The 26,985-nt window shown below is 39.8% G+C and overlaps 1 protein-coding gene across 2 annotated transcripts in view; it reads right to left on the bottom strand.

Annotated features, from left to right (window-relative positions):
- arl6 (ADP-ribosylation factor-like 6) overlaps nt 1–26,985 on the bottom strand; it is a 66,089-nt gene that overhangs the window by 25,686 nt on the left and 13,418 nt on the right. Inside the window, exons 2-3 of one of the 2 annotated variants that reach the window (XM_059968218.1) lie at nt 24,353–24,494; nt 2,540–2,601 (exon numbers count right to left, since the gene is read on the bottom strand). In XM_059968218.1, coding sequence (XP_059824201.1) covers nt 2,540–2,601; nt 24,353–24,475 — 185 coding nt within the window. In that variant the 5' untranslated portion in view covers nt 24,476–24,494. Of the gene's footprint in view, nt 1–2,539; nt 2,602–3,123; nt 4,951–24,352; nt 24,495–26,985 lie in introns of those variants that run through there. The other variant, XM_059968219.1, reaches the window with a different exon arrangement.

Raw genomic sequence — 26,985 nt, 5'->3', positions numbered from 1 at the left:
GACATTAACTTTGTTGTTATTAAGCCATTCCTGTGTAGCTCTGGCTTTCTGCTTGAGGTCATTGTCTTGATGAAAAACGAATCTTCTCCCAAGTTGCAGTTCTCTTGCAGACTGCATCAGGTTTACCTCCAGGATTTCCCTGTATTTTGCTGCATTTATCTTACCCTCTACCTTCACAAGCCTTCCAGGGCCTGATGCAGTGAAGCATCCCCACAGCATGATGCAGCCACCACCATGCTTCACAGTAGGGATGGTATGTTTTTGATAATTAATGGTGTTGGCTTATCTTAACCAAATATCAATTTTGGCTTCATCAGACCATAAAACCTTCTTCCTGGTGACTTCAGAGTCTCTCACATGCCTTCTGGCAAATTCTAGACGAGATTTCAGATGAGGTTTTTTTTTCCAATAGTGGCTTTCTCTTAGCCACCCTCCCATAAAGCTGCAACTGGCAGAACACCCAGGAAACAGTTGTATGCACATAGTCTTTCCCATCTCAGTCACTGAAGCTTGTAACTCGTCCGGAGTTGTTATAGATCTCCTGGAAGCCTCCCTCACTAGTCCCCTTCTTGTTTGGTGACTCAGTTTTTGAGTATGGCCTGCTCTAGGCAGATTTATAATTGTGCCATACTCTTTCCATTACTTGATAACTGACTTAACTGTACTCCAAGGGATATTCAGTGACTTGGAAATTGTCTTGTATTTATCTCCTGACTTGTGCTTTTCAATAACCTTTTCACAGAGTTGCTTGGAATGTTCTTTTGTCTTCATGGTGCAGTTTTTGCCAGATTCTGATTCACCAGCAGTTGGACCTTCCAGATTCAGGAATCAATTACTACAACCAATTGAAACTCCTTGACAGCACACAGGACTTCCAAATGTGACTTCTAAAACCAATTGGCTGTGCCAGTGATGACTTGGTGTTTCATACTAAAGGGGGTGAATACTTAGGCAATCAATTATTCTGTGTTTTATTTTTTAATTAATGTACATGACCTTGTAGAGTTCTGTTTTCACTTTGACATAAAAAAGTCATTTTCTGTTGATCAGTATCAACATAAGTCAAATTAAATCCACTGTGATTCAATGTTGTAAAACAGTAAAACATGAAAAAAAACTTCCAAGGGAATGAATGCTTTTTACAGACACAGTCAGATGACAATAAACTTGAACTATTTTCAAGTTATACATTATTTTAAAGCTGCAAGCTAGCTAATCATTTCACACCACTCAACAGATGCATTTCCAATTTACATAAATTTCAGACATACAAGTATCTTGAGAAAAATATTGCATTTTAAACCCTAGAGATTCTGTAGATGCCGGAAATCCACAGCAACACACAAAATGTTGGAGGAAATGAGCAGGTCAGGCAGCGTCAATGGAAAAGAGTAAACAGTTGTTATTTTGAACTGAGTCCCTTTATTACAACTAGAAAGGAAGGGGAAGGGGGAGTACAGTGGGCAAGAGGGGATGAAGTAAGAAGCTAGGAGGTGATAAGTAGAAAAGTTAAAGGTCTGGAACAATTTTAAAAACTTCCAGCTGAGTTTGAAATGCATTTTAAGATTTGCTGTTCTTTCCTCTTGACCACCAGTACCATTAAAGCATAAATACAGGAACTTTAAAAATTTAGGCATGTGCCATATTAAGCTCTGAAAGCATAATCCTCATGAATTTAACTTCCAAACTACACTGAATTGACTGACTGCGTTCATTTACTAAGAATATCAACATCGACTGAAAAAGAATTTATTTAAAATATATCTACTGTATTCAGGGATTTGCAGAAATTATGCTTGAACATACAGTTAAACTTAGTTTTTTTGCACTTTAGTTAATACCCCTGATACTTATGGTGAAATCATGACTATCAATGTACTCAATGAACCCAAAAAGTAGTGGCTAAACCTTTCTAATCCAACCAAATATGGTTATTCAGAACTAATTTCCACTCAATGGAATAACACACCACCAACACGATATTGTGAAAAGCTCTGATGAGGGAAATCACATGCCAAACCTCTGTGTTGGGCTATTGACTGGGAGAGGGTCCCTAAAAGCCAATGGTAATAGGTTTATTCCCAGAATGGTGGCAGCAGCAGATTATGGCATTCAAAGCTGGATAAGGAAAGCTTTAAAACTGGGGGGGAGAAACTGCCATTGGGTTAGGATGAAAGTTTCGGTAACCTTACATCAAAATGGGTTCATGGATAAGCACAGATATTCGGCATTAGACAATCCCATCTGCAATATTGATGTGCTGAGTCCTATCTTAATCATTATTGTATACTGTACATTCTGTACTGTACATTCAAACAAAGCTATTTGCAAGAAAGAACTAATATGGAACAATCATACTAAAACTATTCTGGAGAGGTACGGTACAGGACCTATTGTCCAGAATATGATTGAAATCTTATGAAAGAAAGAATTCCAAAAGTACAAAGGATTTGACATGATTTGTCTAATAAAAATATAATTCTAATTGCTCCCCATATACCTGACCAAACCAAACAGAGAAGCATGCAACAGATTGTACCCTGAGGTCTTGAAATTCTCTATGCTGAATCCAATAGTTGGAACAATGTCTTGTACTTGAGCCTGTAAAATAAAGACATGATCAATGGAAAATAATATTCAACTAGAATTGTTACAGGTTAGATTAAAATTCCACATCATTTTGCAATATTTTGTCTGCTGTACTTCAAATAACAAGTACGTCAGTCTAGAAAAAAGAACTTCATGAAAGGGTAATATTACAATACTTCTTTAATGTCATTTCTCCAGCCTCATTTATTACAATCCATTCACACCAATAGATTCCCTTCAATGCAAGTGAACATACTTTCAAAAATACTCATTTGCTGTAAAGCACCTCAGAACAACTGAAGCATGTGAAAAGTGTTATTCAGCTGTATTTTTTAGTCTGGCAAAGATTCTGCATAACTGACTGCTGGCAAGATAGAATGTGGTTTCAAAAAATAATTACTTCAAACTAATATTTAGCACATAACTGAAGCTAGATGCAAATTTGGCTTTTAACATTTCTACCTCAGTCTTGAACATTGCATGCCACCAAAAGAAAATAAATTTGCAGCAATAAGCTAGTAAATAAAACAGCACCTTCCAGTCCTGCCACTTCCACCGCCAAGGGTAAAGGGCAGGCAACATTTGTTCTCTTTCACATCACACAACTTCCTGATTTAGAAATATTTAACTATTCCTTCATTGTTATGGGTCTAAAGTTTGGAAATCCCTATGAAAAAGCTCACCACCATTTCTGAAAGAAATAAATTAGGATAGATGATAAATCTGCCGGAAACATGTACAGTTCAAAAAACTAAACAGAATTAATCATTGTCAGGCCCAATAAATGGGGATATTTGTGGATGAATGTTGCAGGGATATTAACTAGTTTAAAATAAATTGTTTAATATCAATGCTAAAATAACAGCTGTGTCAGAACAATTTAGGGCTTAAGTTTTATCTATGTCTTAACTAGCAACTCACCCTTTAGAGTTAGAAATTTAAAAAAAATTAATGTGCCACCTTGCAAAGTACAAGGTTATATCTTGCCATAAAAGCATTCTTAGTAATCATGGCACCAAGGCCACTAAAATGATTTGATTGACTGATTAAGCATATTTCTGGTCTTTCCTAAAACATATTTATTTAACACCCAATCCCTCCTCCGTTTTCTTCAATTGAATAGCAGTAGTTTCTATATTACTGTTGTCCACCAATTAAAAACTAACCAGATAAAGAGATGGATGATTCTAAGATATATTCCGCAGATGCGCTGGGACAGATCATCAGTGATGTAACCTGGGGTCGTTGGGTGTTTCGGGTCTTTCAACATCATACATCCTTGCCCAGGTGATCCAGCCAGGGTCGATCAGACCCCAGCTTGTGTCCCAACAGCATTGGCCCATGGATCACCCCTCCTGATCCATGGCCATCTGGAGCCTCTCTCAACAGCCTCTGTGATGGTCCCGATAGCTTTCCTCTTACCAGCCTCAGTGATGCCAAGTAGGGTGTAGACTCTGCAGAGTGAGCGGCCGGTAAAACCCCTGCACCCTACTTCGATGGGCTCGCAGTGAGCCTTCCAGCCTTGCCTCCGATACTGCTCCACCAGCTCCCGGCACCAGGCCCGCTTCTGCTCATTTGCCCCCTCAATGCGGTCCTCCCAGGGAACTGTCAACTCGATGAGGACAACCTGCTTCAAGGACACTGAAGAAAGGACCACATCTGCCCTCAGTAAAGTTGTTGCTATTTGGTCCAAGCTGACAATGAAGGTGGTAATTGTCTGAAGCCGTCTGTCAACATCTCCCTTGGCTGTCAACTCTATGCCACATCCCCATCGAACTGGAGCCACTGTTTCTTGTTGCTGGCTGGGGACCACTTGATCTGGCACTGTTCAACTATGTTGCTTGGGACAGAAGCTTCTGGCATTTGGAGGTTCTGGGCTCTGTGGGGTAACTCCAGGCCGGGCTCCTCCCGCATCTCACCAGCATAAGCACTTGTTCTTACAAACCTTGCTACAAATGCATCTCTCTCTCATCGTCGACAATCCATTTGCCTTGGTCATTGTTATTAGGTCTGTCCTATTGGGGTGCTCATTCTCCCCCCAACCTCTCGGGCTCCCCTGGGGGCGTCTTTCATTGGGTTTATCTGTAGCTTTTTTGGGTTCTTCTTCACAGAAGATTCAGATTGGGCTGCTACCCCTCCCTGCCCAGTTCTAACCAAATTATGGTAGACATTGCAATGATACTGTATTCTTTTATTCTTGAAGCACCTGACAATTTTGAAATGTCATTCTGTTTCACCTCAAACTTCAGTCCTCGATAAAACAGAAGTAGATGTCATATTATAGTGGAATAATGGAATATGCAATGATAAACAGAGCTTCTCCCATTATTTGCAATGCAAACAGTTTATTCTACCAGATAACTTTTCACTTTTCCACAATGGAAACAGTTTCTCTCTTACATTGTTTACAATGCCATGATTCTAAACAGCATCTCCAGAATAACCCCATGCCTAAAATATATCCCTGGAATCATTCTGGTAAATTTCAACTGTACCCTTCAGTCCCAGGCTCATATTTACAAATTTGATCTTTGGGCATCTACCACCAGGCTCGCTGACTTGGTCTTCGACCTTTGAACCTTCAGCTTTGCCCTCCGGACTTTGCTAACCTTTTGGTACCAACTCCAGGACTCACTGATCATGGGTTTTACCTTTAGATCCATGACCACAGGATTCGCCAATTATTGGTTTGACCTTTGGGCCTCAACTTCTCAATAACCATGGACTTTGACCTCAGTAATCTGCAATGCTATCACTGGTTCTTATGAGTCCTGCCTGTAAGTAACTCTGTCCCTGGACTTGATGATCTGGGAATCCCATGATCACTGACCTTCGACCACAGAGCACTTTGGGCCTCGATGTCCAGATTTGCATGGACCTTTGACCCTAGTGATCTGGGTTGAGTCTAACACGAGAGGGCATAGTTTTAAGGTGCTTGGAAGTAGGTACAGAGGTGATGTCAGGGGTAATTTAAAAAAAAACGCAGAGAGTGGTGAGTGCGTGGAATGTGCTGCCGGCGACGGTGGTGGAGGCAGATACAATAATGCCTTTTAAGAGACTCCTGGATAGGTACATGGAGTTTAGAAAAATAGAGGGCTATAGGTAACCTTAGGTAATGAGTAAGTACGTGTTCAGCCCAGCATTGTGGGCGGAAGGGCCTGAATTATGCTGTAGGTTTTCTATGTTTTTGGTTCAAATGATTCCCACCTGTATGGACCTTCAACCTGGGGATTGCTGTTTTCAGAGCTTACTGACCCAACCCCCCAGGATCACTCCAACTTGGACAACACTGGCTCCTGCCCCTAACTCTTCATTCTCCTTCATCCTTGACCCTGAACCCTAACATGACCTTCTAAACTCCCCATGCCATCCCCTAAACCATCCACCACAAACCTAAAAAATAACTAAGTCTGAGCCATGACCTTGATGGACATTGCAGCTCAGCGCCATCTTGACTGGAATAGTGTAAGTGATTAGTATGAAAATCAAGTGGAGAGGTCGTATGGATGTATGAGATAGAGAATAGGTCGCAGTGAAATATGAGGGGCAATTGGATTGTTGATTGTTGAACTTGATGGGATGAATAGAATTCTTCTAAGTCCCATTTAAATGTGAAAACAATATAACATTATTTGGCATCCGAGGCTGCAAATATTTTAATGGGATTGTTTGTGCTTCAATATAATAAGTACTAATTAGTAGACACGTATATACTCTACACTCATTAGCTGTGAGGAGTACAGAAAATAGACAATGCCTGACATTGATATAAACCTATGAAAAGTAAGCTGATCTATAATATGCTTATAATGAGAAGTTAGATGCAGATTCACTCTTTCCCAACCAGGGCCATAATTAAGGGTTTCCTAACTCCTGACTGTTGAATGCATTTGAAAGGAACTGTAAAGTGATGAATCTTGCATCAATTTATACAAGGCTGTGTTCTTATTCCCCTGTGCTACTTGCTTTACACTTATGACTGTGTGGCTAAGCAAAGCTCCAATGCCACATTTAAGTTTGCTGCCAAATGTGGCTGAGTGGTACCATGACAACAACCTCATACGCAATATCAGCAAGACCAAGCAGCTGATTATTGATTTCAGGAGAAGAAAACCAGAGTTCTATGAGTCATTCCTCATCGTAGGAGCAGAGGTAGAGAGGGTCATCGTAATGACTTCGTGTCCGTTCAAGTTCAACAGTAGGTGTGACAGGGAATGAGGAAAGGTACAGCTGACTCATATTGACAAATCATATTGTTTCCTTGCGGCCCGGTAGCACATGCTTTGCGGCCCAGTGGTTGGGGACCACTGAATTAGATCATTCAAGCCAGGAGATAAGGTACTTATTCTTTTCCCTGTGCAAACAAATCCTCTGCAGGCTAGGTTCCATGTCCCTATGAAATTATGTCTAAGGTCAATGATGTGGATTATGTAGTTAAAACACCAGATAGAAGGCCAATGCAGCTTTGTCACATAAACACGTTTAACCTTATCATGAAAAGCAGACTTCCGCTGTAGTAGTTGTTGTAAATAAAGACTGGTCTGAGTTCTCTGGAAATTTACTGACTAAACCTTATGAGGCCCATTTTAAAAACAAACATTATTTCAGCCAGATTGACAAATTCAACTATTTTGGAAAATCTTGATGAGAAACCGGCTCATTTATAGCCATAGCAGCGGCAGCAGATGAAGCAGTAGATCATGAAATTTCAGGATCTGTTGTTCCCTGATTTTCTGAAAAGAACAGTAGCCTCACATGATATAGATGCTGGTGATGCCAAACTTATAAAACAACATCCGTATCACATGAATGTTGAAAAATGTAGACTTGCTGATCAAGAAGTTGAGTATATGTTGAAAAATGGTATTAATAGGTATTCTACTTCAGATTGGAGCTCACCTTGTGTTATGGTACCTAAACCAGATGGTAGTATCAAGTTTTGTACTGATTACAGAAAGGTGAATGCTATAACAAAACCAGATGCTTATCCCGTCTTTAGAGTGGATGATTGTGTAGATAAGGCTGGAAAAGCTAAGTTTCTTACAAAAATCAATCTGTTAAAAGGGTATTGGTATGTTCCATTAATGGATAGAAGTAAAGAAATTTCTGCATTGGTAATGCCTTCTGGGTTGTATGAATACTGTAGTGTTCTTGTGCAGTGTGTAGAAATTCTGAACTAAATACCAAGTTAAACCATAGCCAATGAGGACAGGATCACAGTAAGATTAACTGTTTACTGTTCACTCTTCCACATTAACGTATGGTGAAAACTGTTGATAAAATAATACAAGATATATACAGTATTTGTTTCCTTCTTGGCATCACATTTACATCATAAATTCTTGTAAAAGTAAAACTACAACAAACCATATTACATTAAAGTCTCATTAAAGTACAACAGTCAGAATCTACCTATGCCATCAACAACTTTAAATACACTTCAACAGAAACTTTCCAGCAACACTTTCAATAGCACAAGAAAATAAACTTTACCAACCGTCATTTCTTTTAACAGAATCAGCATTAACATTTTTACTTTAACATATCGACTGCCATATGAACTTACGGCATTGCTTCTATGATGTTTCTTAGCGCATAGAAATGGACCTTTTCTCACGTTGATCCTGCACACGCGAGCCTCCACCTTCCAGTTTCTCTAAACTGGTATTTACCCACAAGATGCAGCGAAATCGGGTGTGACATCATCACATGCCGCAATACATCACAGATAATGAATTTACTTTCAACAAATGCAACATAGTTATCAACCTTAACTAGAAAATAATTACAAATGAATTATTCAAAGTGAAAATGTAATAAAGCTAATAAATGCCTCAAGGGCAACACAAATACAATGTTCTGCCATTTGGAATGAAGAATGCTCCGGGAACATGGGTTAGAACACATAGGTGCCTATATTGATGATTTGGTCACAGGGAATGACACATAGGAAGCCCATACCTCTGCAGTGGAAAGGCTGTTTGACAGACTCTCAAAGGCCAATCTTACAGTTAACTTAGCTAAGAGTGAATTTGGCCATGTCACTGTGACCTATCTTGGTTATACTGTAGGTCAAGGCAGGATGGCTGCTGTTCAGGCAGAAGATCAGGCATTTTCTGAGGTCCCCATTCCAACCGGTAAGAAATCTCTTAGAAGTTCCTGGGAATGGTCAGATATTATCTTAAGTTCTGTAAGAACTTTGCTGGTATCGCCCTCCCATTGACTATCATCCTAAAGAAGGGTGAACAATTTGTTTGGACAGAGCCTTGCCAGGAGGGATTTGTTAAATTGAAGGCCATCTTATGTCACCAACCTGTGTTCAGGTCACCTGACTTTGCAAAGCCATTTTCCACAGCAGTCGATGCCAGTGACAAAGTTGCAGGAGCGGTGTTACTACAATGGATGACTATGATGATATTGACCATCCTGTGGCTTACTTTTCAAAGAAATTTAATGATCATCAAAGAAATTATTTCACCATAGAGAAAGAATTATTGTCACTTATTTTGGCTTTGCAGCACTTTGATGTGTATGTTTGTACAACTCAGAAACAACTTGTTCTGTATACAGATAATAATCCTTTGGTGTTTTTGAGTACGCTGAAAAACAAAAATAGAAGTTTGTTAATTGGAGTTTGATTTTGCAGGAGTATGATCTCATGATAACTCACATTAAAGGCAGAGCCAATATAATTGCCGATTGTCTTTCTAGGTGTTAACCTTGCAATGTACTTTTGATAGTGGAATAGAATTTGATATTTGTATATGCTCTTGCAATGTTTTATTATTCTGAAGTGTGCTATAGGGTAATTGTAGATGTATTGTTTCACATATTGTAGATTGTAGTTAAAACTTTTCCTTCTTGGGAGGGAGGTGTTATGTGACCACGGTTTTTGTTTACTGTGGGCGTCACTTTAAATGCCTGGATGAGGCAGGAGTATGATGTCAGTATAACAAAATGTGGACAGACGGCTGGGACATTAGGGAGAGGGGGAGAGGGGGAGGGGGTAGTGAGAGAGAGGGGGGAGAAGAGAAAGAGGAAGAGAGACAGAAATCTCTCTCTCTATATGGGTGAAATTTGATACTTTCCCATGCCCAAAGGATTGGGTGATGGAGTGGCACACAGTGCATATTGGATACATGACTGTCACTTTGTACGATCCATACATCCATACGTGGATTGCTGGAGTACACTGTGGCAACCACTTTTTGTTACCGCTTACATGGATTCGGGTGTGTTACGTGGTGCCCACTTGTGCTAAAGAATATTCAGTAACTGTCACCTAGTGATATCTCTACGTGGATTTCGGAATACAACTCGCCGGCTGAGATCTGTGACTGTTACTTCGTTTTCCCAGCATGGAACCAGTGGAATTCTCTCACCTATTCAGTGGATTACTGGAACTTTCTAAATTGCCATCTTAAGACTTTAAGAACTGTCCCTTAGCCTGACGGTTTGGGAGCTTTGCATAACACTGTTAACTTCAGTTTAGAAGAATAGTTTGTTTAATTTTCTATAGTTTGGGTAGATACTAATAAATATAGTTGTTTAACATTAAACCCTGACTCAGTTTGTGGTCTATTGCTGCTGGCACATAACACACCTAATCATTTAATTTTTGCTCCTTAAGTTATAGTGTAGATAATTTCTACCTAGAGGCACAGGTGATCTGATCTTTATTGTGCAAAACTCCAAGAAAAGCGTAGGAGCAGCATCGGTTATGATAAATGGCCTTTTGAAACCTTTGGGGTCTGAGCATAACCCTGAAATTTCTCTGTCCAGGAACATTCAGCATAATCTTATGCTTCGCTTCACGATGGAATACAAGCCACATTCTGAATCAATTGCTCTATAACAGCGCTGTTATAACATGAAGATCTGTATCAAACCAATCTGTGATATTGCTTCCATACATTTTCAATCTTTCTTACCTTGAATAAACTTTGTACAGATCTTAATCTTCAGAACAAATGGGAAATTGGTGAATCTACAGCAACCGTACTACAGAAGTAAAATCACCTAAATCACTGTAGTTGAATAGCAGTAGGTAGACAATATAAGCATTTAAGCACATTTGAAAGCTGAAGCATTGTCTCATTTGCTTGGTTGCGAAGTTGTTGGAATCGATTATTAGAGATGAGATTACAGTGTACCTGGAGGCACATGACAAGATAGGCGAAAGTCAGCCTGGTTTCCTGAAAGGAAAATCCTGCAATTCTTTGAGGAAGTTATAAGCAGGGTAGACAAGCGAAATCCAATAGGAGTGGTGTACTTGGATTTTCAGTAGGTTTTTAACAAGGAGCCGCTGCTTAGCAAGTTAAGAGCCCATGGAATTACAGGAGAGTTACTAACGTGCGTAGAGTATTGGTTGGTTGGCAGAAAACAGAGAGTGGGAATAAAGGGATCCTATTCTGGCTGCCTGCCGGTTAGCAGTGGAGTTCCACAGGGGTCAGTGTTGGGACCGCTGTTTTTTTTTTACTATGTATGCCAATGATTTGGGCTACATTATTAATGGGCTTGTGGCTAAATTTGCCGATGATACAAAGATAGGTGGAGGAGTGGGTAGTGTTAAGGAAACAGAGCCTGTAGGGAGACTTAGATAGTTTAGAGAATGGGCAAAGAAGTGGCAAATGAAATAGAGGTCCCCCCCACTATCTGAAGGTACAGCATTCCTATGAAACCGTTAGTAAGCCAAAATGTCATAAGGCGAAGAAGCAATTACCATTAATTTATATGGTTAAAAACTTTTGAGCATTGCCAGACCCAAAAAATAACCTACCAAATAACACATAAAATGTAAAATAATATAAACATATAGTAAAAGCAGGAATGGTATGATAAATATACAGCCTATATAAAGTAGAAATATTGTATGTACGGTGTAGTTTCACTTATCAGAACGGGGAACAGAGTGAGCCAAAATCGATTTAGAGAGAAAAAAAATCTGCACTTACACGCATGCGCACACAACTGCCCGCACAAGACTTCACAGCCATGGTAGTCTTTCTAGGGGTATAAAGCAGGTGTCTTTTTTTGTAAAAGCGAAAATCCTCTTTGGTTAGCGAAAACAGGTACTAATGTAGGTCTTTCATAACAGTGAGCTGTTGTAAAGCAAATGTTCGAAAAATGGGGGCCTCCTGTAGTGGGAAAATGTATGGTCATGCACTTCGGTGGAAGAAATAAATGGGCAGACTATTATTTACATGGGGAGAGAATTCATAATACAGAGATGCAAAGGAACTTGGGAGTCCTTGTGCAAGATACCCTAAAGGTTAACCTCTAGGCTGAGTCGGTTGTGAAGAAGACAAATGTAATGTTGGCATTCATTTCTAGAGGTGTAGAATATAAGAGCAGGGTTGTGATGTTGAGGTTCTAAAAAGGAACTCGTGAGACCACATTTGGAGTATTGTGTGCAATTGTGGGCTTCTTATTTCAGAAAGGATATACTGACATTGGAGAGAGTTCAGAGAAATTCACGAGTATCATTCCAGGAATAAAAGGGTTGTCCTATGAGGAACATCTGACAGCTCTTGGGCTGTATTCCCTGGAGTTCAGGAGAAAGAGGGGGGGATCTCAGAAACATTCCAAATGTTAAAAGGCCTTAACAGATTAGATATGGCAAAGTTATTTCCCATGGCAGGGGATTCTAGGACAAGAGGACACGACTTCAGGATTGAATGACTTCCTTTTAGAAATTACTTTAGCCAGAGGGCGGTACATCTGTGGAATTTGTTGCCACGAATGGCTGTGGAGGCCAAGTCATTGGGTGTATTTAAGGCAGAGGTAGATAGGTTCTTGATTAGCCAGGGCATCAAAGAGTATGGGGCGAAAGCAGGGGAGTGATGATGACTAGAAGAATTGGATCAGCCCATGATTGAAAGGTGGAGCAGACCCAATGGACCGAACGGCTTACTTCTGCTCCTATATCTTATGGTCTTAAACAAATGAAAAGATGGATCCACTTTAACATATGCAAGATTAGGAACCTCTATAAACCTGACCTCACTATTGTTGTCTGATGATGAAGCATCAGGAGATGACCCTGAAGTACGTGGACCACTTCTCAAATATCAGCAGACAATGATCAAATTGACCTTCATCTTCAACACACTGGCACAACTTTTCATTAGTTGAGGAAAAGAACAACATGATATAATGCTCATGGTCTACTGTGCAAACATGATCACCATCCTTCAAGAAGACTTTGATCATCTGCAGTTGGCACTTCATGGCACTGTGGAAAAAACCAAGAAAGCTGCTCCTACAAAACCAATGGAAAGGTCAGCAAACTAACACGAGCTTTTCTCCCAGGCAAACACCCTCAAAGTTAAGCCTGGTTACATGCAGTATACTTCTTTTAGCTTGATCACTTGCAAACCCAACATCAGACTCAGGCCGCAGATCCCCTTTCATATATTGTAATGAAAAGAGATTACCAGGTGGACAGAAAAGGTTCAAAGATATGCTCAAAGTCACCTCAAAAGAAAATAAGAACTCCTAAAACAAGTACGACATGCTTTTTCACCACCCTATTGACTCATGTTCATACTTTCAATGAACTATAGATGTGGACCCCCAGTCTGTGGAACACCTGGACAATGAAGATGCATATGTCAGCACTCAACAGTATCATTCCCTCGAAATGCATCAATAAGCTTCAAGACCTGGGCCTTGGTACTTTCCTATGCAAATAGATACTCGATTTCCTCATTGGCAGACTCCAGTTAGTATGGATTGGCAGCAACAGCTCTTCTGCACTCACCAACAGCCCGGGTGCACTCTGGGCTCCACAAATAGCATATTCTACTCAGATACTCTACTTACTTTATACTTCAAGTTATTGTCATTCAACATGTATACCTCCACATGAAATAATGCTCCTCCAGACCAAGGTGCACAACACAGTACATATAATTCACACCACACAACACAAAGTAATATTACCACAAATAAATTAGCAAATAATAAAGTGCATTTATGACACAAATTTAAAAAGTAAACAGTATAACACGACTGGTGCTTCCTATGTGATGAGACCTGGGTGGTGGCAGTCATTCAGTAGTCATAAAACCTGTAAGAAGTTGTTTTCTATCTCAACAGTTCATATCTTAATGTTAAGGGCTTGCCATACTTGGTAGACATCTCTGATAGGTGAAACAGAGACCCTGATTATGCTCTCAACAGTTCTCGCAATACTTTGTAGGGACTTTCAGTCAGATGTCTTGCAATTCCTGTACCAAAAAGTGATGCAGCTGGGCAGGACACTCTCTGTGGTCTTCCTGTATGAATTAATTAGAATGAGGGGGGGGGGGGGGAAGGAATTCAATAATTGTGAAAAGTCTTGATAGAGATGATGTAGAGAGGATATTTCCTACGGTGGGAGAGTCTAAGACCAGAGGACACAGCCTCAGAATAGAGGAGCTTCCTTTTAGAATGGAGACAAGAAGGGATCTTTTTAGCTAGAGAGTGGTGAATCTATTGTATCAGTCATGATGAAATGGCGGAGCAGACTTGATAGGCTAAAGGGCCTAATTCTGCTCCTGTATCTTATGGTATAATAAATTTACTTTGAACTGTTTACTAATAAAGATCTGATGAAATCTATTACTCCAGAAGTGTGGTAAGAGGGCTGGACTGCAGGTGAAGCTGAAACAGTGTGGGGTCAAGTTCAACCCCCGCCTCCCAAGTATATTACTAGCTAACACCTGGCTATTGAGAACAATGTTAGTGAATTAAGGGCAAGGCTGGGCAACCAAAGAGAATGGAAAGACTGCTGTGTGCTATATCTCACTGAAGTATGGCTTACACTTGCTTCACCTGACTGCTCCATACAGCCTGAAGAACTTTCAATTCACTAGATGGACTATTCAGCATCTTTGGGCTAAGTTAGAGGTGAAAAGATATACTTCTTAATGAATATCTCATGGTGCTTAGATGTTACAGTCCTAGCAAGTTGCTCACTCAACTTCAAATTTAAAAGAAACAGTAAAGCATTACTCATACTGTGTGCCACAGGAGATCACTTCAGCTATTCTGATGGCAGGCTACATCCCACCTCAGGCGGACATGAAACCAACACTCCAATAAACTATACTCCATGGACAACAGATATGAAATGGGATACTCTAATGCCCTCTTTATCATTGTCAATGACTTCAAACAGACCGTCTTCAAAAGTGCACTCCCAAAATATTACCAGCATGTTTCCTGTCACACCAGTGGCCCAAATACCCTTGACCATTGCTACACAACCATCAAAGACGCCTGCTGAGCAACCCTTATCCCACCCCTTCTCTGTCTGATTTGCCAAAGTGTGGGCAATCAGGCTGTGCTCCTCTCCCCTCCATACAAAGTGATTCCTAATCAATCGCTGCCTGTCCAAGTGAACACAAATCCAGTCCTTTGGAATTTTATCCCTATTACAGAATTAAGGCTTTAGTGAATTGTGAATAGCCAACAATTAAACTTTTCTGCTTAACTTGGTCCACCTCATCCCCTGGAAATGGACCTAACAAGGCCTTCCCCACTCCTTATTGGGCCAACAATATACCGATTAAGCAAATTTTAAAAACATTTCAGTAATTTTTTTAACCTTACTATTCCAATCAATTTGGGATAAATGATAGCCTCCAAAATCACACCTCTATATATCCTGCACATTTGTAATTTCTCCCAATTTGATGTCCTGCAAAATACCCAAAGTAGCACAAAAACTCTCTCTTGCTCCTCAAAATCAAATGTATATTTGTATCGATCATCTCAAGGACATCCCCTCGCTACAGCATAGCAATTTCTTTCTTAATCAGCTTTGAGAATCTATCATCTTTCTTCCTTCAACTTTTCCAAACATTTTATAAATGAGAAATATTCAATGATAATCTGTTTTTCAACCCACTCTTCACTTAAGTTTTTTACTCCTACAATTCACTATATTCACCACATTTCCCTCAGATGCATTCTAAACCCATCTCTTTATTCTTTGTAGTCTCTTTGTTTACTCTGATGTAATTTTCCAAACATTTTATAAATGAGAAATATTCAATGATAATCTGTTTTTCAACCCACTCTTCACTTAAGTTTTTTACTCCTACAATTCACTATATTCACCACATTTCCCTCAGATGCATTCTAAACCCATCTCTTTATTCTTTGTAGTCTCTTTGTTTACTCTGATGTAATTCTGCATTGCTTTCTTCTTTTATACTATCCAATACTCCTGCTGAAGACCAAATTCTTCTTTTCAAGCAGTGTTAGTGCTGGTGTCATCCCCAGTTTTGCTTAAACTCTCCCAACTGCAACTTTCCAGCTATCTGCCATCACCCAGTCTTCCTAGGTAGGAGCATAAAGAGTGGCAAAGGAATATTGAGGGGAACCACAAGGCAATGAATAAAGATCATAACTTGGTTGCAGTATGTAATTCAGCATGCTCCAATAAATAAAGTGAGGTTATGGTGGCTTTCAATATTGTATTGTGGCCAAGATGGTGGTCAGTAGCAGAGAAAAGGTAAAATGGCAACCACTGGTGACAGTACATTAGATCTGCATTTAAAGGCATTTAATTTAGATTAAAATTTTCTATCTATGTAATTCCAAGATATTTGTCCAGCAATGAAGAAGTAATAGTAATTAATTTTCAAGTCAGAATAGCATTAAAAAAGCTACAATTGCTGGTATTCCAAAGTAGTTGTTGCCCTTTTTCCATTTTGGTACAAATCGAGGCACTTAGGAGATAGAGTAGAATACACTTTGGCAAGGTGGTCCATACCACTGTCACAGTAGTCTAGTGAGCAGCGAGTGAATATTTAAAGTGGTGAATATGATACCAATCAAGTCTACTTGATTGACCAACTGGAAGGAACCAGAATAAAAAAAAAATCATTGCCAGGGTCCCCTTGATGGTCACTTGCAACAGAGTTCTTGCTCTGCTGTGATGCTGCAGTTATGTTTACTACAGTAGACTGGTTCCATATTGGAGATTCTTATTTGAAGTGAATTTATTATCAAAGTATATATGTCACCTGAGATTCATCTTCTTGCAGGCATTCACAGTAGAACAAATAAATACAACAGAATCAATGAAAAACTACATACAAATAAAGACTGATAAACAACCAATATGCAAAAGAAGACAAATTGTACAAATAATAAATGAATAAATAGTTAATACTGAGAACATGAGTTGTAGAATCCTTGAAACTGAGTCGATAGTATGTGGAATCAGTTCAGTGAGTGAAGTTATCCACACTGATGGTTGAAGGATAATAATCAGAATCAGATTTAATACCACTGGCAAATGCTGTAAAATTTGTTGTTTTTACAGTATTGACACATTGCAATACATAATAATAATATAAAATACTATAACCACAATAAGTATGTTGTGACAGACCAGGTTGGCAATGCAAATTCTCCTGCTAACCTTGCCCACTTGCCCAGTTAGTCACTCCTCCTTGTTCTGTCCCTAGTCTAGTTTCCCCAGTAGTTCACAAACTTTGCCCTCCCACTCTGTAGATCTTGGGAGTTCACTATTTACATATTCCAACAGTAAAACAATCACTAGCTTGGCTAATCAAAGCATCCCTTTGGTTAACGTACTCTACTGGTTTATAACTCATAAAAATAAGGATTTTAGACACAGGCATTCAAAACAGTTTCATTTATTTTCATTCACGCTGTTACATAGGTTTGTAGGCAGCAGAATAGCCCCAAAAGACCTGAGGGACAGTTTGGGGCATCCTAAAATAATGCCTGGGTTACGGGGAGCAGGCACACTACATCTTACTCAAACAGAGTTAAAACCTTCAGTTTAGCTTTGCTGAGGGGTGTGGAGACAGGATTTGACGGCTGATGACAGGATTTTACATTGGAAAGTAAAAGACAAAATGTGTCATGGAGAAAGCCTCTGTACATTTGTAAATTTTTATACGTTTGTTTTCATTTGTCGATTTGTAAACCCTTTTTTTCTTCACAACTTTTGGGGAGCTTCTTCTCCCCCATCTAGAACTAAATAAAACCCCTTCTCATTGGCGTGCTGTTGCGGCTTACCATCTGTTTTTTCCCAACCAGTACCCTTGTCGGGCATGCTTACCGAGACATGTATAAAAAGTAGTACAAAAAGAGAGCAAAAAAACCCAACAGAGAGGTAGTGTTCATTGTCCACTCAGAAATCGGATAGTGAGCAGGAAGAAGCTGTTCCTGAAACATTGAGTGTGTGTCTTCAGGCTCCTGTACCTCTTCCTTGATGGTAGTGAAGAGAAGAAGACATTCCCTGGGCAATAGGGGGTCTGTAATGATGGATGCCACCTTTCTGAGGCATCGCCTTTTGAAGGTGCCCTGGATGCTGGGGAGGATAGTGCCAATGGTGGAGCTCACTGAGTTTACTACTTTCTGCAGCTTTTTACAATGCTATCCAGTGGCTCTTCCACACCAGACAGTGGTGCATCCAATTAGAATGCTCCAACTGGTTGCACCACCAGGTTCAGGAATATCTGTTCCTGAACCTGGTGGTGTGGGACCCAAGGCTTCTGTACCTTCTTAATGGCAGCAATGAGAAGAGATCATGGCCTGGATAGTGGGGGGATCCTCGATGCTGGATTTTGCATTCTTGTAGCAGCACCCCTTCTAGGTTTGCTCAGTGGTGGGGAGGGCTTTTCCTGTGATGGTCTGGTCTCTATCCATAACCTTTCGTAAGCATTTCTACTCTTGGGCATTAGTGCTTCCATACCAGACCATCATGCGACCAGTCAGGATACCCTCCACTGTGCACCTAAAGAGGTTTGTCAAAGATTTAGATGACATGCTGAATCTACGCAAACTTCTAAGAAGGTAGAGGTGCTGCTGTGCCTTTTTTGTAATGGCACTTATGTGCTGGTCCCAGGAAAGGTCCTCTAATATAATGACTCCAAGAAATTTAAGGGTTATAAAATTTTCGTCTTTGATCCCCTAATGAGGGCTGGCTCACAGATCCCCAGTTTCTTCATCCTTGAATCAATAATCAGCTCTTTTGGTTTTGCTGACATTGATTGAGAAGTTGTTGTGTCACCACTCAACCAAATTTTCAATCTCCCTCCTATATACAAATCTTTGATTTGGCCAACAACAGTGCTGACGTCAGCAAACTTAAATATGGCATTGGAACTGTGCTTAGCCTCACAGTACTCAAAGTGAGTACAGCGGGGGCTAAGCTCACAGCCCTATCTATAGTGCACCTGCATTCAAAGTGATTGTGGAGGAGATGATGCCAATCTGTACTGACGGGAGTGTGCAAGTGAGGAAACTGAGGATCCAGTTGCACAAGGAGATATCAGAGCCTATGTCTTGAAGTTTATTGATCAGTTTTGAGGGTGTGCTAGTATTTAAATGTTCATACTTCACATATAATCCCTAATTTATGTTCAGAAAGGAGTGCTAACTTTAGGTGGATTTTCATCTTCTCCAACAACTTGTCCTAATCTACATAATTTTTGCTCTTCAAGGTGAATGTGAACTAATACTGTATCCATGGCCATGAGTATCTGATATCTGCAGGATTTTAAATTCTGTGAATTAACTAAAACCAATATAATCAGCAACATGGATTGTTGTAAAATACAGATTTTTCACTAATCTCCTTTTGGTAATGAAATGTGGTGCACTTACTGAATATTTAAGTGAACATTTATATTATATTGATTGACTCATAACTGCCCTCTGCAATGGCCTAGCAGACAATTTACATCAACAGCACTCAGGGAAAGGTAATAAAATAATGGACTTAATACCAGAATCTTGTCAATTAATAATACAAAAAGAATGCTGAGACTTTACAAAAGGTGCAGAAGAGACTCACCAAGATGTTACCTGAATTAGAGGGTATATGCTACAAGTTGAACAAATGTGGTCTGTTTTCTCTGGAGTAGCTGAGGTTGAGGGAAGTTAATAAAATTATTAAAGAGATAGATGGAGTGAACAGCCAGTATTTCCCCTCCCCCAAAGTTGAAATGTCCAACACTAGAAGGGCTGTATTTAAGGCAAGAGGGGGTAATATGTGGGGCAAGCTTTTTCTTTCATACACAGAGTGTATACATAGAGTGGACAACCAGTATCTTTTTATTTAATTAGAGGCCCTGTACTTAAGGTGAGAGGCAGAGATGTGTGGAGTAAGATTTTTTTAATATACACAGAGTAGTGGGTAGGTGGAAGGCTATTGGCAGAAGCGAATACAATAGAGGTGTTTTAGAAGCTCTTAGAGAGGCATGTGAATATGTAGAAAATGTAAGGAAATGGAAGACCTTGGTGAACAAACTCCTACTTCTCGGTCTAAATACACCACTGTGCAACTGGGTTGGACCTCCTAATGAAGAGTCCTCAGACAATCAAGATGCACAACCACTCCTCCTTCCTCATCATCCTGAACATGGGTGCTCCCCAGAGCTGGTGCTGAGCCCATTGCTCTACACTCTGCTTAGACGTGACTGCATGGTCAAGCACCAGAGAAATCACATTGTCAAGATCGCCAATGACATGACAGTGGTGGGGTTCATCACCAACAACGATGAGACAGCTTACAAAGAGGAAGTGGAAAAGCTAAAGGCTTGATGCCGGGTAAAAAATGTCTTCCTTACTGTCAACAAGATAAAGGAGATGGTCACTGACTTCAGAAGAACTCGCACCCTCACACATCCCTTTACATTGGTGGCACAAGAGAGGAAACTGCAAGCAGTTTCAAACTGCTGGGAGTGTACATCAAACTCAACCTCTCACGGTCCTAGAACTCATCCTACACAGTCAAGAAAACTCATCAACACGTACAAACAAGCTGGATGAACTCAGCAGGTTGGGCAGCATTCGTTGAAATGAGGAGTCCCTTCGTAAAACTCATCAATGCCTCTGCCTTATGAGGAGGCTGAAGAGAGCTGGACTTTGCACATCCATAACTATGTCATTCTACAAATGCATGTTAGAGAGCACCTTGACATATGGCACTGAGGCAGACATGAAGGTTCTCAGAGTGCAGTCAAAACTGCCCAATGCATCACCAGCATTAGCTTATCCCCTAACAAGGATTACATATGTACACACAGTCAGTCACCTTATAAGACCATGACCATAAAAGAAAGAGCAAAATTAGGCCATTTGGTGATAGAGTCTGCTCTGCCATTTCATCATGGCTGATCCATTTTCCCTCTCAGCCCAAGTCACCTCCCTTCTCCCCATAACCCTGACTAATCATGAATCTATCAACTTCTAACTTTAATGTACCGAATAACTTGGCCTCCACAGCCACCTGTGGCAATAAATTTGACAAATTTACCACACTCTGGCTGAAGGAGTTACTCATCTCCCAGTAGTTTGAGGAATTATATTGAGTTTAAGAGCCGAGAGGTAATGTTGCAGGTTTATAGGACCCTGATGAGACCCCACTTGGAATACTGTGCTCAGTTCTGGTTGCCTCACTACAGCAAGGACGTGGAAACCATAGAAAGGGTGCTGAGGAGATTTATAAGGATGTTGCCTGGATTGGGGAGCATGCCTTATGAGAATAGGTTGAGTGAATGTGGCCTTTTCTCCTTACAGCGACGGAGGATGTGAGGTGACCAAGATAATGAGAGGCACTGATCATGTGGATAGTCAAAGGCTTTTTCTTGGGCTGAAATGGCGAGCACGAGAGGGCATAGTTTTAAGGTGCTTGGAAGTAGGTACACAGGAGATGTCAGGGGTAAGTTGTTTTTTTTTATGCAGAGAGTGGAGAGTGCATGGAATGGGCTGCTGGGAGCAGTGGTGGAGGCGGAAACAATAGGGTCTTTTAAGAGACTCCTGGACAGGTACACGCAGCTTAGAAAAATAGAGGGCTATGGGTAAGCCTAGGTAGTTCTAAGGTAAGGACATGTTCAGCACAGCTTTGTGAGCCAAAGGGCCTGTATTGTGCTGTAGGTTTTCTATGTTCTAAATGTCCTCTGGTCTTAGACTCTCCCACCATAGGAAACATCCTTTCCGCATCCACTCTTTCAAGGTCTTTCAACATTTGATAGGTTTCAATTAGGTGACCCCTCATTCTTCGAAACCCGGATACTATCAGGTCTAGGTGATTTATTTATCTTCAGACCTTTCAACTTCCTCAAGATCCTTCTCCTGAGTAATGGCAACTTCACACACTTCTGCCCCGACACTCTTAAAACTGCCAGCATACTGCTAATATCTTCCAGACTGATGCAAAATACTGATTCAGTTTATCTGCCATTACTTTGTCTCCCATTACTACCCCTTCAGCATCATTTTCCAGCAGTCTGACATCTACTCTCACCTCCCTTTTACATTTTATATATATGAATTAATTTTTGGTATCCTCCTTTAATATTATTGGCTAGCTTTCCTTCATATACCATCTTTTCCTTCTTTATGACATTTTTAGTTGCTATTGTTGGTTTTTAAGAACTTCCCAGTTATTTTTGTTCTATTATATGCCCCCTCTTTGGCTTTTATGTTGACTTTGACTTTTCTTTTTAGCCATGTTTGTGTCGTCCTGCCTTTAGAATACTTCTTCTTTGGGATGTATATATCCAGTGCCTTCCAAATTCCTCCCAGAAGTTTCAGCCATTGCTTCTCTGCCATCATCCCTGTTGGTGTCCCCTTCCAATCAACACTGGCCAGCTTCATTCTCATGCCTCTATAATTCCCTTTACTCCACTGTAATACTGATATATCTGATTTTAACTTCTCTTCTCAAATGTCAGGCTGAATTCTATCATATTATGATCACTGTCCCCCAAGGGTTCTTTTAACTTAAGCTCTCTAATCAATTCCAGTTCATTGCTCAACATGGCCTAGTGCACTTTATGGACATGCAATAAATGTATGTAAGCTAGCCTGTGTATATATACAAACGTTTGTATTTACTGTGTATTTAAAAAAAAATTATTATTGCGTTCTTTATATTTTGAGTTTTTTTTTCTGCATGGGATCTGGAGTAACATTTGTTTTCTTCTCCTTTATACTTGTGTATAGTAAATCACATTAAACAATCTTGATATGGACTTCATGTAGGCATAAGTGATTTTAGTTTATATGGGCACCTGGATCACTAATTTAACTAGTTCATACAGCATATTGGGATGAAGAACCTGTTCCTGACTAGTCGACGTCAATGTTCAATGTTCAAGTTTGCAAAGAAAGTGGCAGCTGGAAGTACTGAGCTACAAAATAGCAGCTCAGTTTTAATTTTACTGATAATCTTCTTCAGGTGGAAAATGTATAAGCATGCTAATGACTTCACGTAAATGTTACGGCATAATGTTATTTCAGAGCTCCAGCATGCTTCCAACCCTCAAAATAGGTACTAACAATCTCAATGTCTTTCTCTTCACACATTTGCCATACCACAGAGTATTTTACCACATTAGTAAATCAAAATAAATTTTATAGTGGGTGTAAAGAAATATTTAGCACACACTATTAATTGGAAATACACTACCCAAATGGTAAAAACACCATTTCTCTGACAATATAATGTTTAAAGTTGAAATAAAAACAAACGATTTTACATTCATTTGGCATACTCAAATAGAGAATCACTTGATTCCATTGTGTGTGCTTTGCTGATTTTTTTAATATGTGAAAATGATTATTGTTTTCCCAAGGTTAAAATCAATGATCATTCTTCAAATGTAAGTCCCATGGTTTATTATAAAATATTCTACATTTAATTACTGGTCTTGACAACTAGAATGCGAAAAAGCCCACCAGAACCTAGTCAAAGGGTGACTACTTCTCTGCCAAAGAGACACTATTTCACCTTGGAGGTAATGTCAAGTATAGTTTAACCAATGATGGCACACACAAAGGAACTGCCCAAAGGAATTACTGTCTGGGCTCAAACACGAGGCTGGCCACTTGGATGCCGCAACAAAGAGACTTTGATACCAAAGGACTGCTGGCAATTAAATGAGAATCAGCACTTCAGAAATTAAAAAAAAACTAAATTATATCTAGAAAAAATTAACGAATGTCTCAGATTCATCATCCCCTTTGTACGAGGGATGATTGATAAGTTTGTGGCCTAAGGTAGAAAGAGTCAATTTTAGAAATCCTAGCACATTTATTTTTCAAAATGTTCCCCTCCTACATTTACATACTTAGTTCAGCGGTCGTGGAGCATACAGATCTTGGACCTCCAGAAAGTGTCCACAGATGGGTGATTGATAAGTTTGTGGCCTAAGGTAGAAGGAAATGAGTTATTAACCAAACTTTCTCCAAGACCGCTGGACTAAGTGTGTAAATGTAAGAGGGGACTATGTTGAAAAATAAATGTGCTAGGTTTTCTAAAATTGACTCCTTCGACCTTAGGCCACGAACTTATCAATCACCCCTCGAATATTAATTTAACATACATGAACAAGAAATAATATTAAAAGTATCATGGTTAACATTTTCTAACTTATATTAATCCTCTAAGCAAAACTTCCAGAGCACATTAACCCACAGTTTGATAATGCAATTGTCCCTTAAGTGGGATTTTTATCCACAAATTACTCAGGTAAATGAATGAAAGAAATCAATGTAAGATAGGAACATAAAAACAAATAAGAAACAAGAAAATTGACAGACTGGTAAGAAATCTAGATGAATAATGTGTACAGAAAGAGCAAGTAAAGAAATAAAAATTGTCAGACAGAAGAGTAAGTGGTTAAATTGTGTATAATTTAGAGAGAAAAGTTACATACAGATTTATGTGCACTTAGTTTCATTTTACTGTATAATCCATACAAGAAAGCACAGAAGAACTTACATTTGAAGGCTTCAAGTAATTAATAATAGTTGTTTTTCCACTATTATCCAGCCCTAGACACAACACATGAACCTCCTTCTTCTTTAAACCAAGCCAGCCAGCTAGTTTGTCAAAAAGACCCATGATCTTGACTCCAGGTGACCTAGTTAAAAATATCAAGAGTTAAATTTTAAAATGTAATGTACAGAATTCAGAATTAAGCAACTTCTTTCTTCAAGTGTATAATATTTTTAAATAATTCTCTTCACTAATAAGCTTCTAGTCATAAACACAAATAAAGATCAGATGAAGGCTTGTAGTCCCATAACAATGGTTTAATGGATTACTGAGGAATAGCCTGACATTGCAATGGAAGCTGGTTTAATTGGGTAAATAGTATGAGCAGACTACAATCATGGATTACTATGCAAGTGCTTTAAATAATACCACCTTTGAGATTTGCCTTTGCATTTAAAATGCTCAAAGTTCAAGTTCAAAGTAAATTACTGAAGTATATATGTCACCCTGAGATTCATTTTCTTGCAGGCTTACTCAATAAATCCAATAACCATAATAAAATCAATTAAAGACTGCACCAACAGGGCAACCAACCAGTGTGCAAAGACAACAAACAAGGAAAATACAAAAAGAAAAATAAAATAATAATAAATAAGCAATCAATATCAAGAACACGAGTTGAAGAATCCTTGAAAGTGAACCCATAGGTTGTAGGAACAGTTCAGTGATGGAGCAAATGAAATTCAGTAAAATTATCCCCTCCGGTTCAGAAGCTTGACGGTTGAGGGGTAATAACTGTTCCTGAACCTGGTAGTGTGAGTCTTGAGGCTTATGTACCTTCTTCCTGATGGCAGCAGTGTGAGCATGGTGCAGGTGATGAATGAAGCTTTCCTGCGGCAACACTCCATGCAGATGTGCTCAATGAACTTTAACTGTGATGGACTGGGCTGTATCCACTACTTTTTGTAGGATTTTCCATTCAAGGGCATTGGTGTTTCCATGTCAAACTGTGATGCAGCCAGGCAACATACTCTCCACCACACATCTATAGGAGTTTGTCGAAGTTTTGGTTGTTATGGTAAATCTTCACAAACTCGTAAGGAAACAGAGGCACTGCCCTGCTTACTTCATAATTGCATTTACGTGCTGGGCACAGGACAGGTCCTCTGAAACAATAACACCAATGAACTTAAAATTGCTCACCCTTTCCACCTCTGATCCCAATGAGGACTAGCTCATGGATCTCCAGTTTTCTCCTCCTGAAATCAATAATCAGCTCCTTGGTCTTGCTGACAATGATTATTTTTGTTATGGCACCACTCAGCAACATTTTCAATCAATTTTCCTTCTATATGCTGTTTCGTAACGACCTTTGATTCTGCCTACGAGAGTGCTGTCATCAACAAACTTAAATATGGTATTGGAGCTTGGCTTAGCCATACAGTCATAAGTGTAAAGCAAATAGAGCAAGGGACTAAGCAAACAGCCTTGTGGTGTGTTACATATCCCGTAACTGGATAACTTACCAGCAAAGATAGAGAGGTCCGTTGAAGTCTGATGTCACTATTTTCAAACATTTTTATTTGTAAAGGGACACAAAAGTAAGGTTAATACAAACATTCAGATAATGCACGTCATCAATACTCAATCTAAAGCGCGGGTATAGTAATAATTATCATTAAGAAGTGAGCTCTACTGTTGTCTAGTGGATAATATATTGTCCGTTGGAAATATAAAAGTCACTCAGAAGTCTGCAGGCTTCAGCCTTTTGGGAATCGCTGGGTTTCACGTGGCGCGACAGAGAGAGAGAGAGAGATTGGTGAGAAAAGGAAAGACTTGCCAGGTCTTTATGAAGCATCCGTTGAATCAGGGGAGCGTTGGTTCCACGTTGTTAGTTTGAAGTCCCTTTCGGTGTTATCAGCCACCTGCTCCCCAGGCAAAGGAGAGGCGGAACGCACGTGGCTTTGTATGGCTTCCCGTTAGCACGGGAGCACTGAGTGATGGTGTCCTTCTGGTGCGTCGCTGGGGTACCGCCTCCTGCAGTCCTCTTTTATCTTGCCTTGCAGAGTTGTAGATGTCCATCAACGTAGGGTGATGCAATCCCCACCCCCACATTGCCCGAGGGTGTCCATATCCATGGTAGCTGTCTCGTAGCAGGGACATGCACTTCACACAGGTGTCTCTAAGAACAATGCCAAAACCGTTGCATTGTCTCTCATTTCCTGGGTCCAAGACCCGAATTAATAGTGATCTTGCGATTTTCTGGAAGGAGGGGGCTGCTCCCACCCCTTCGGCCCCTCAGAGCTGTGGTACATTCATAACACCTCCCCTCTTAAAAACGTTTTTTACCAGCGGTTAAAAACGGAGTTGTACAGAGTCTTACAGGATTTTTAATCTAACACAATACCCAAGCTTTTTCTTTTAACTACTGAGTACTACCGTTATACATTCAAGTCAGTATCTAAACAGTTAACGATTACAGTGTCCCTTTCTTTAATATCTTAACATCATGTACCGTACTAAAGTCTTGTAGCATCAGACTTCAATTCAATAACCACCTATTTTTTTTTCTTCAGTAACAGAACTAAGGAGGTGTGATCATCTACAAAAGTTTATGCGAATACTAATCGTTTCGG

The sequence above is a fragment of the Hypanus sabinus genome, chromosome 4, assembly GCF_030144855.1.
Source record: "Hypanus sabinus isolate sHypSab1 chromosome 4, sHypSab1.hap1, whole genome shotgun sequence".
NCBI classification, from domain to species: Eukaryota; Metazoa; Chordata; class Chondrichthyes; order Myliobatiformes; family Dasyatidae; genus Hypanus; species Hypanus sabinus.
The sequence above is the reverse complement of the archived record's forward strand: the minus strand, read 5'-3'. Positions and strand labels throughout refer to the sequence as shown.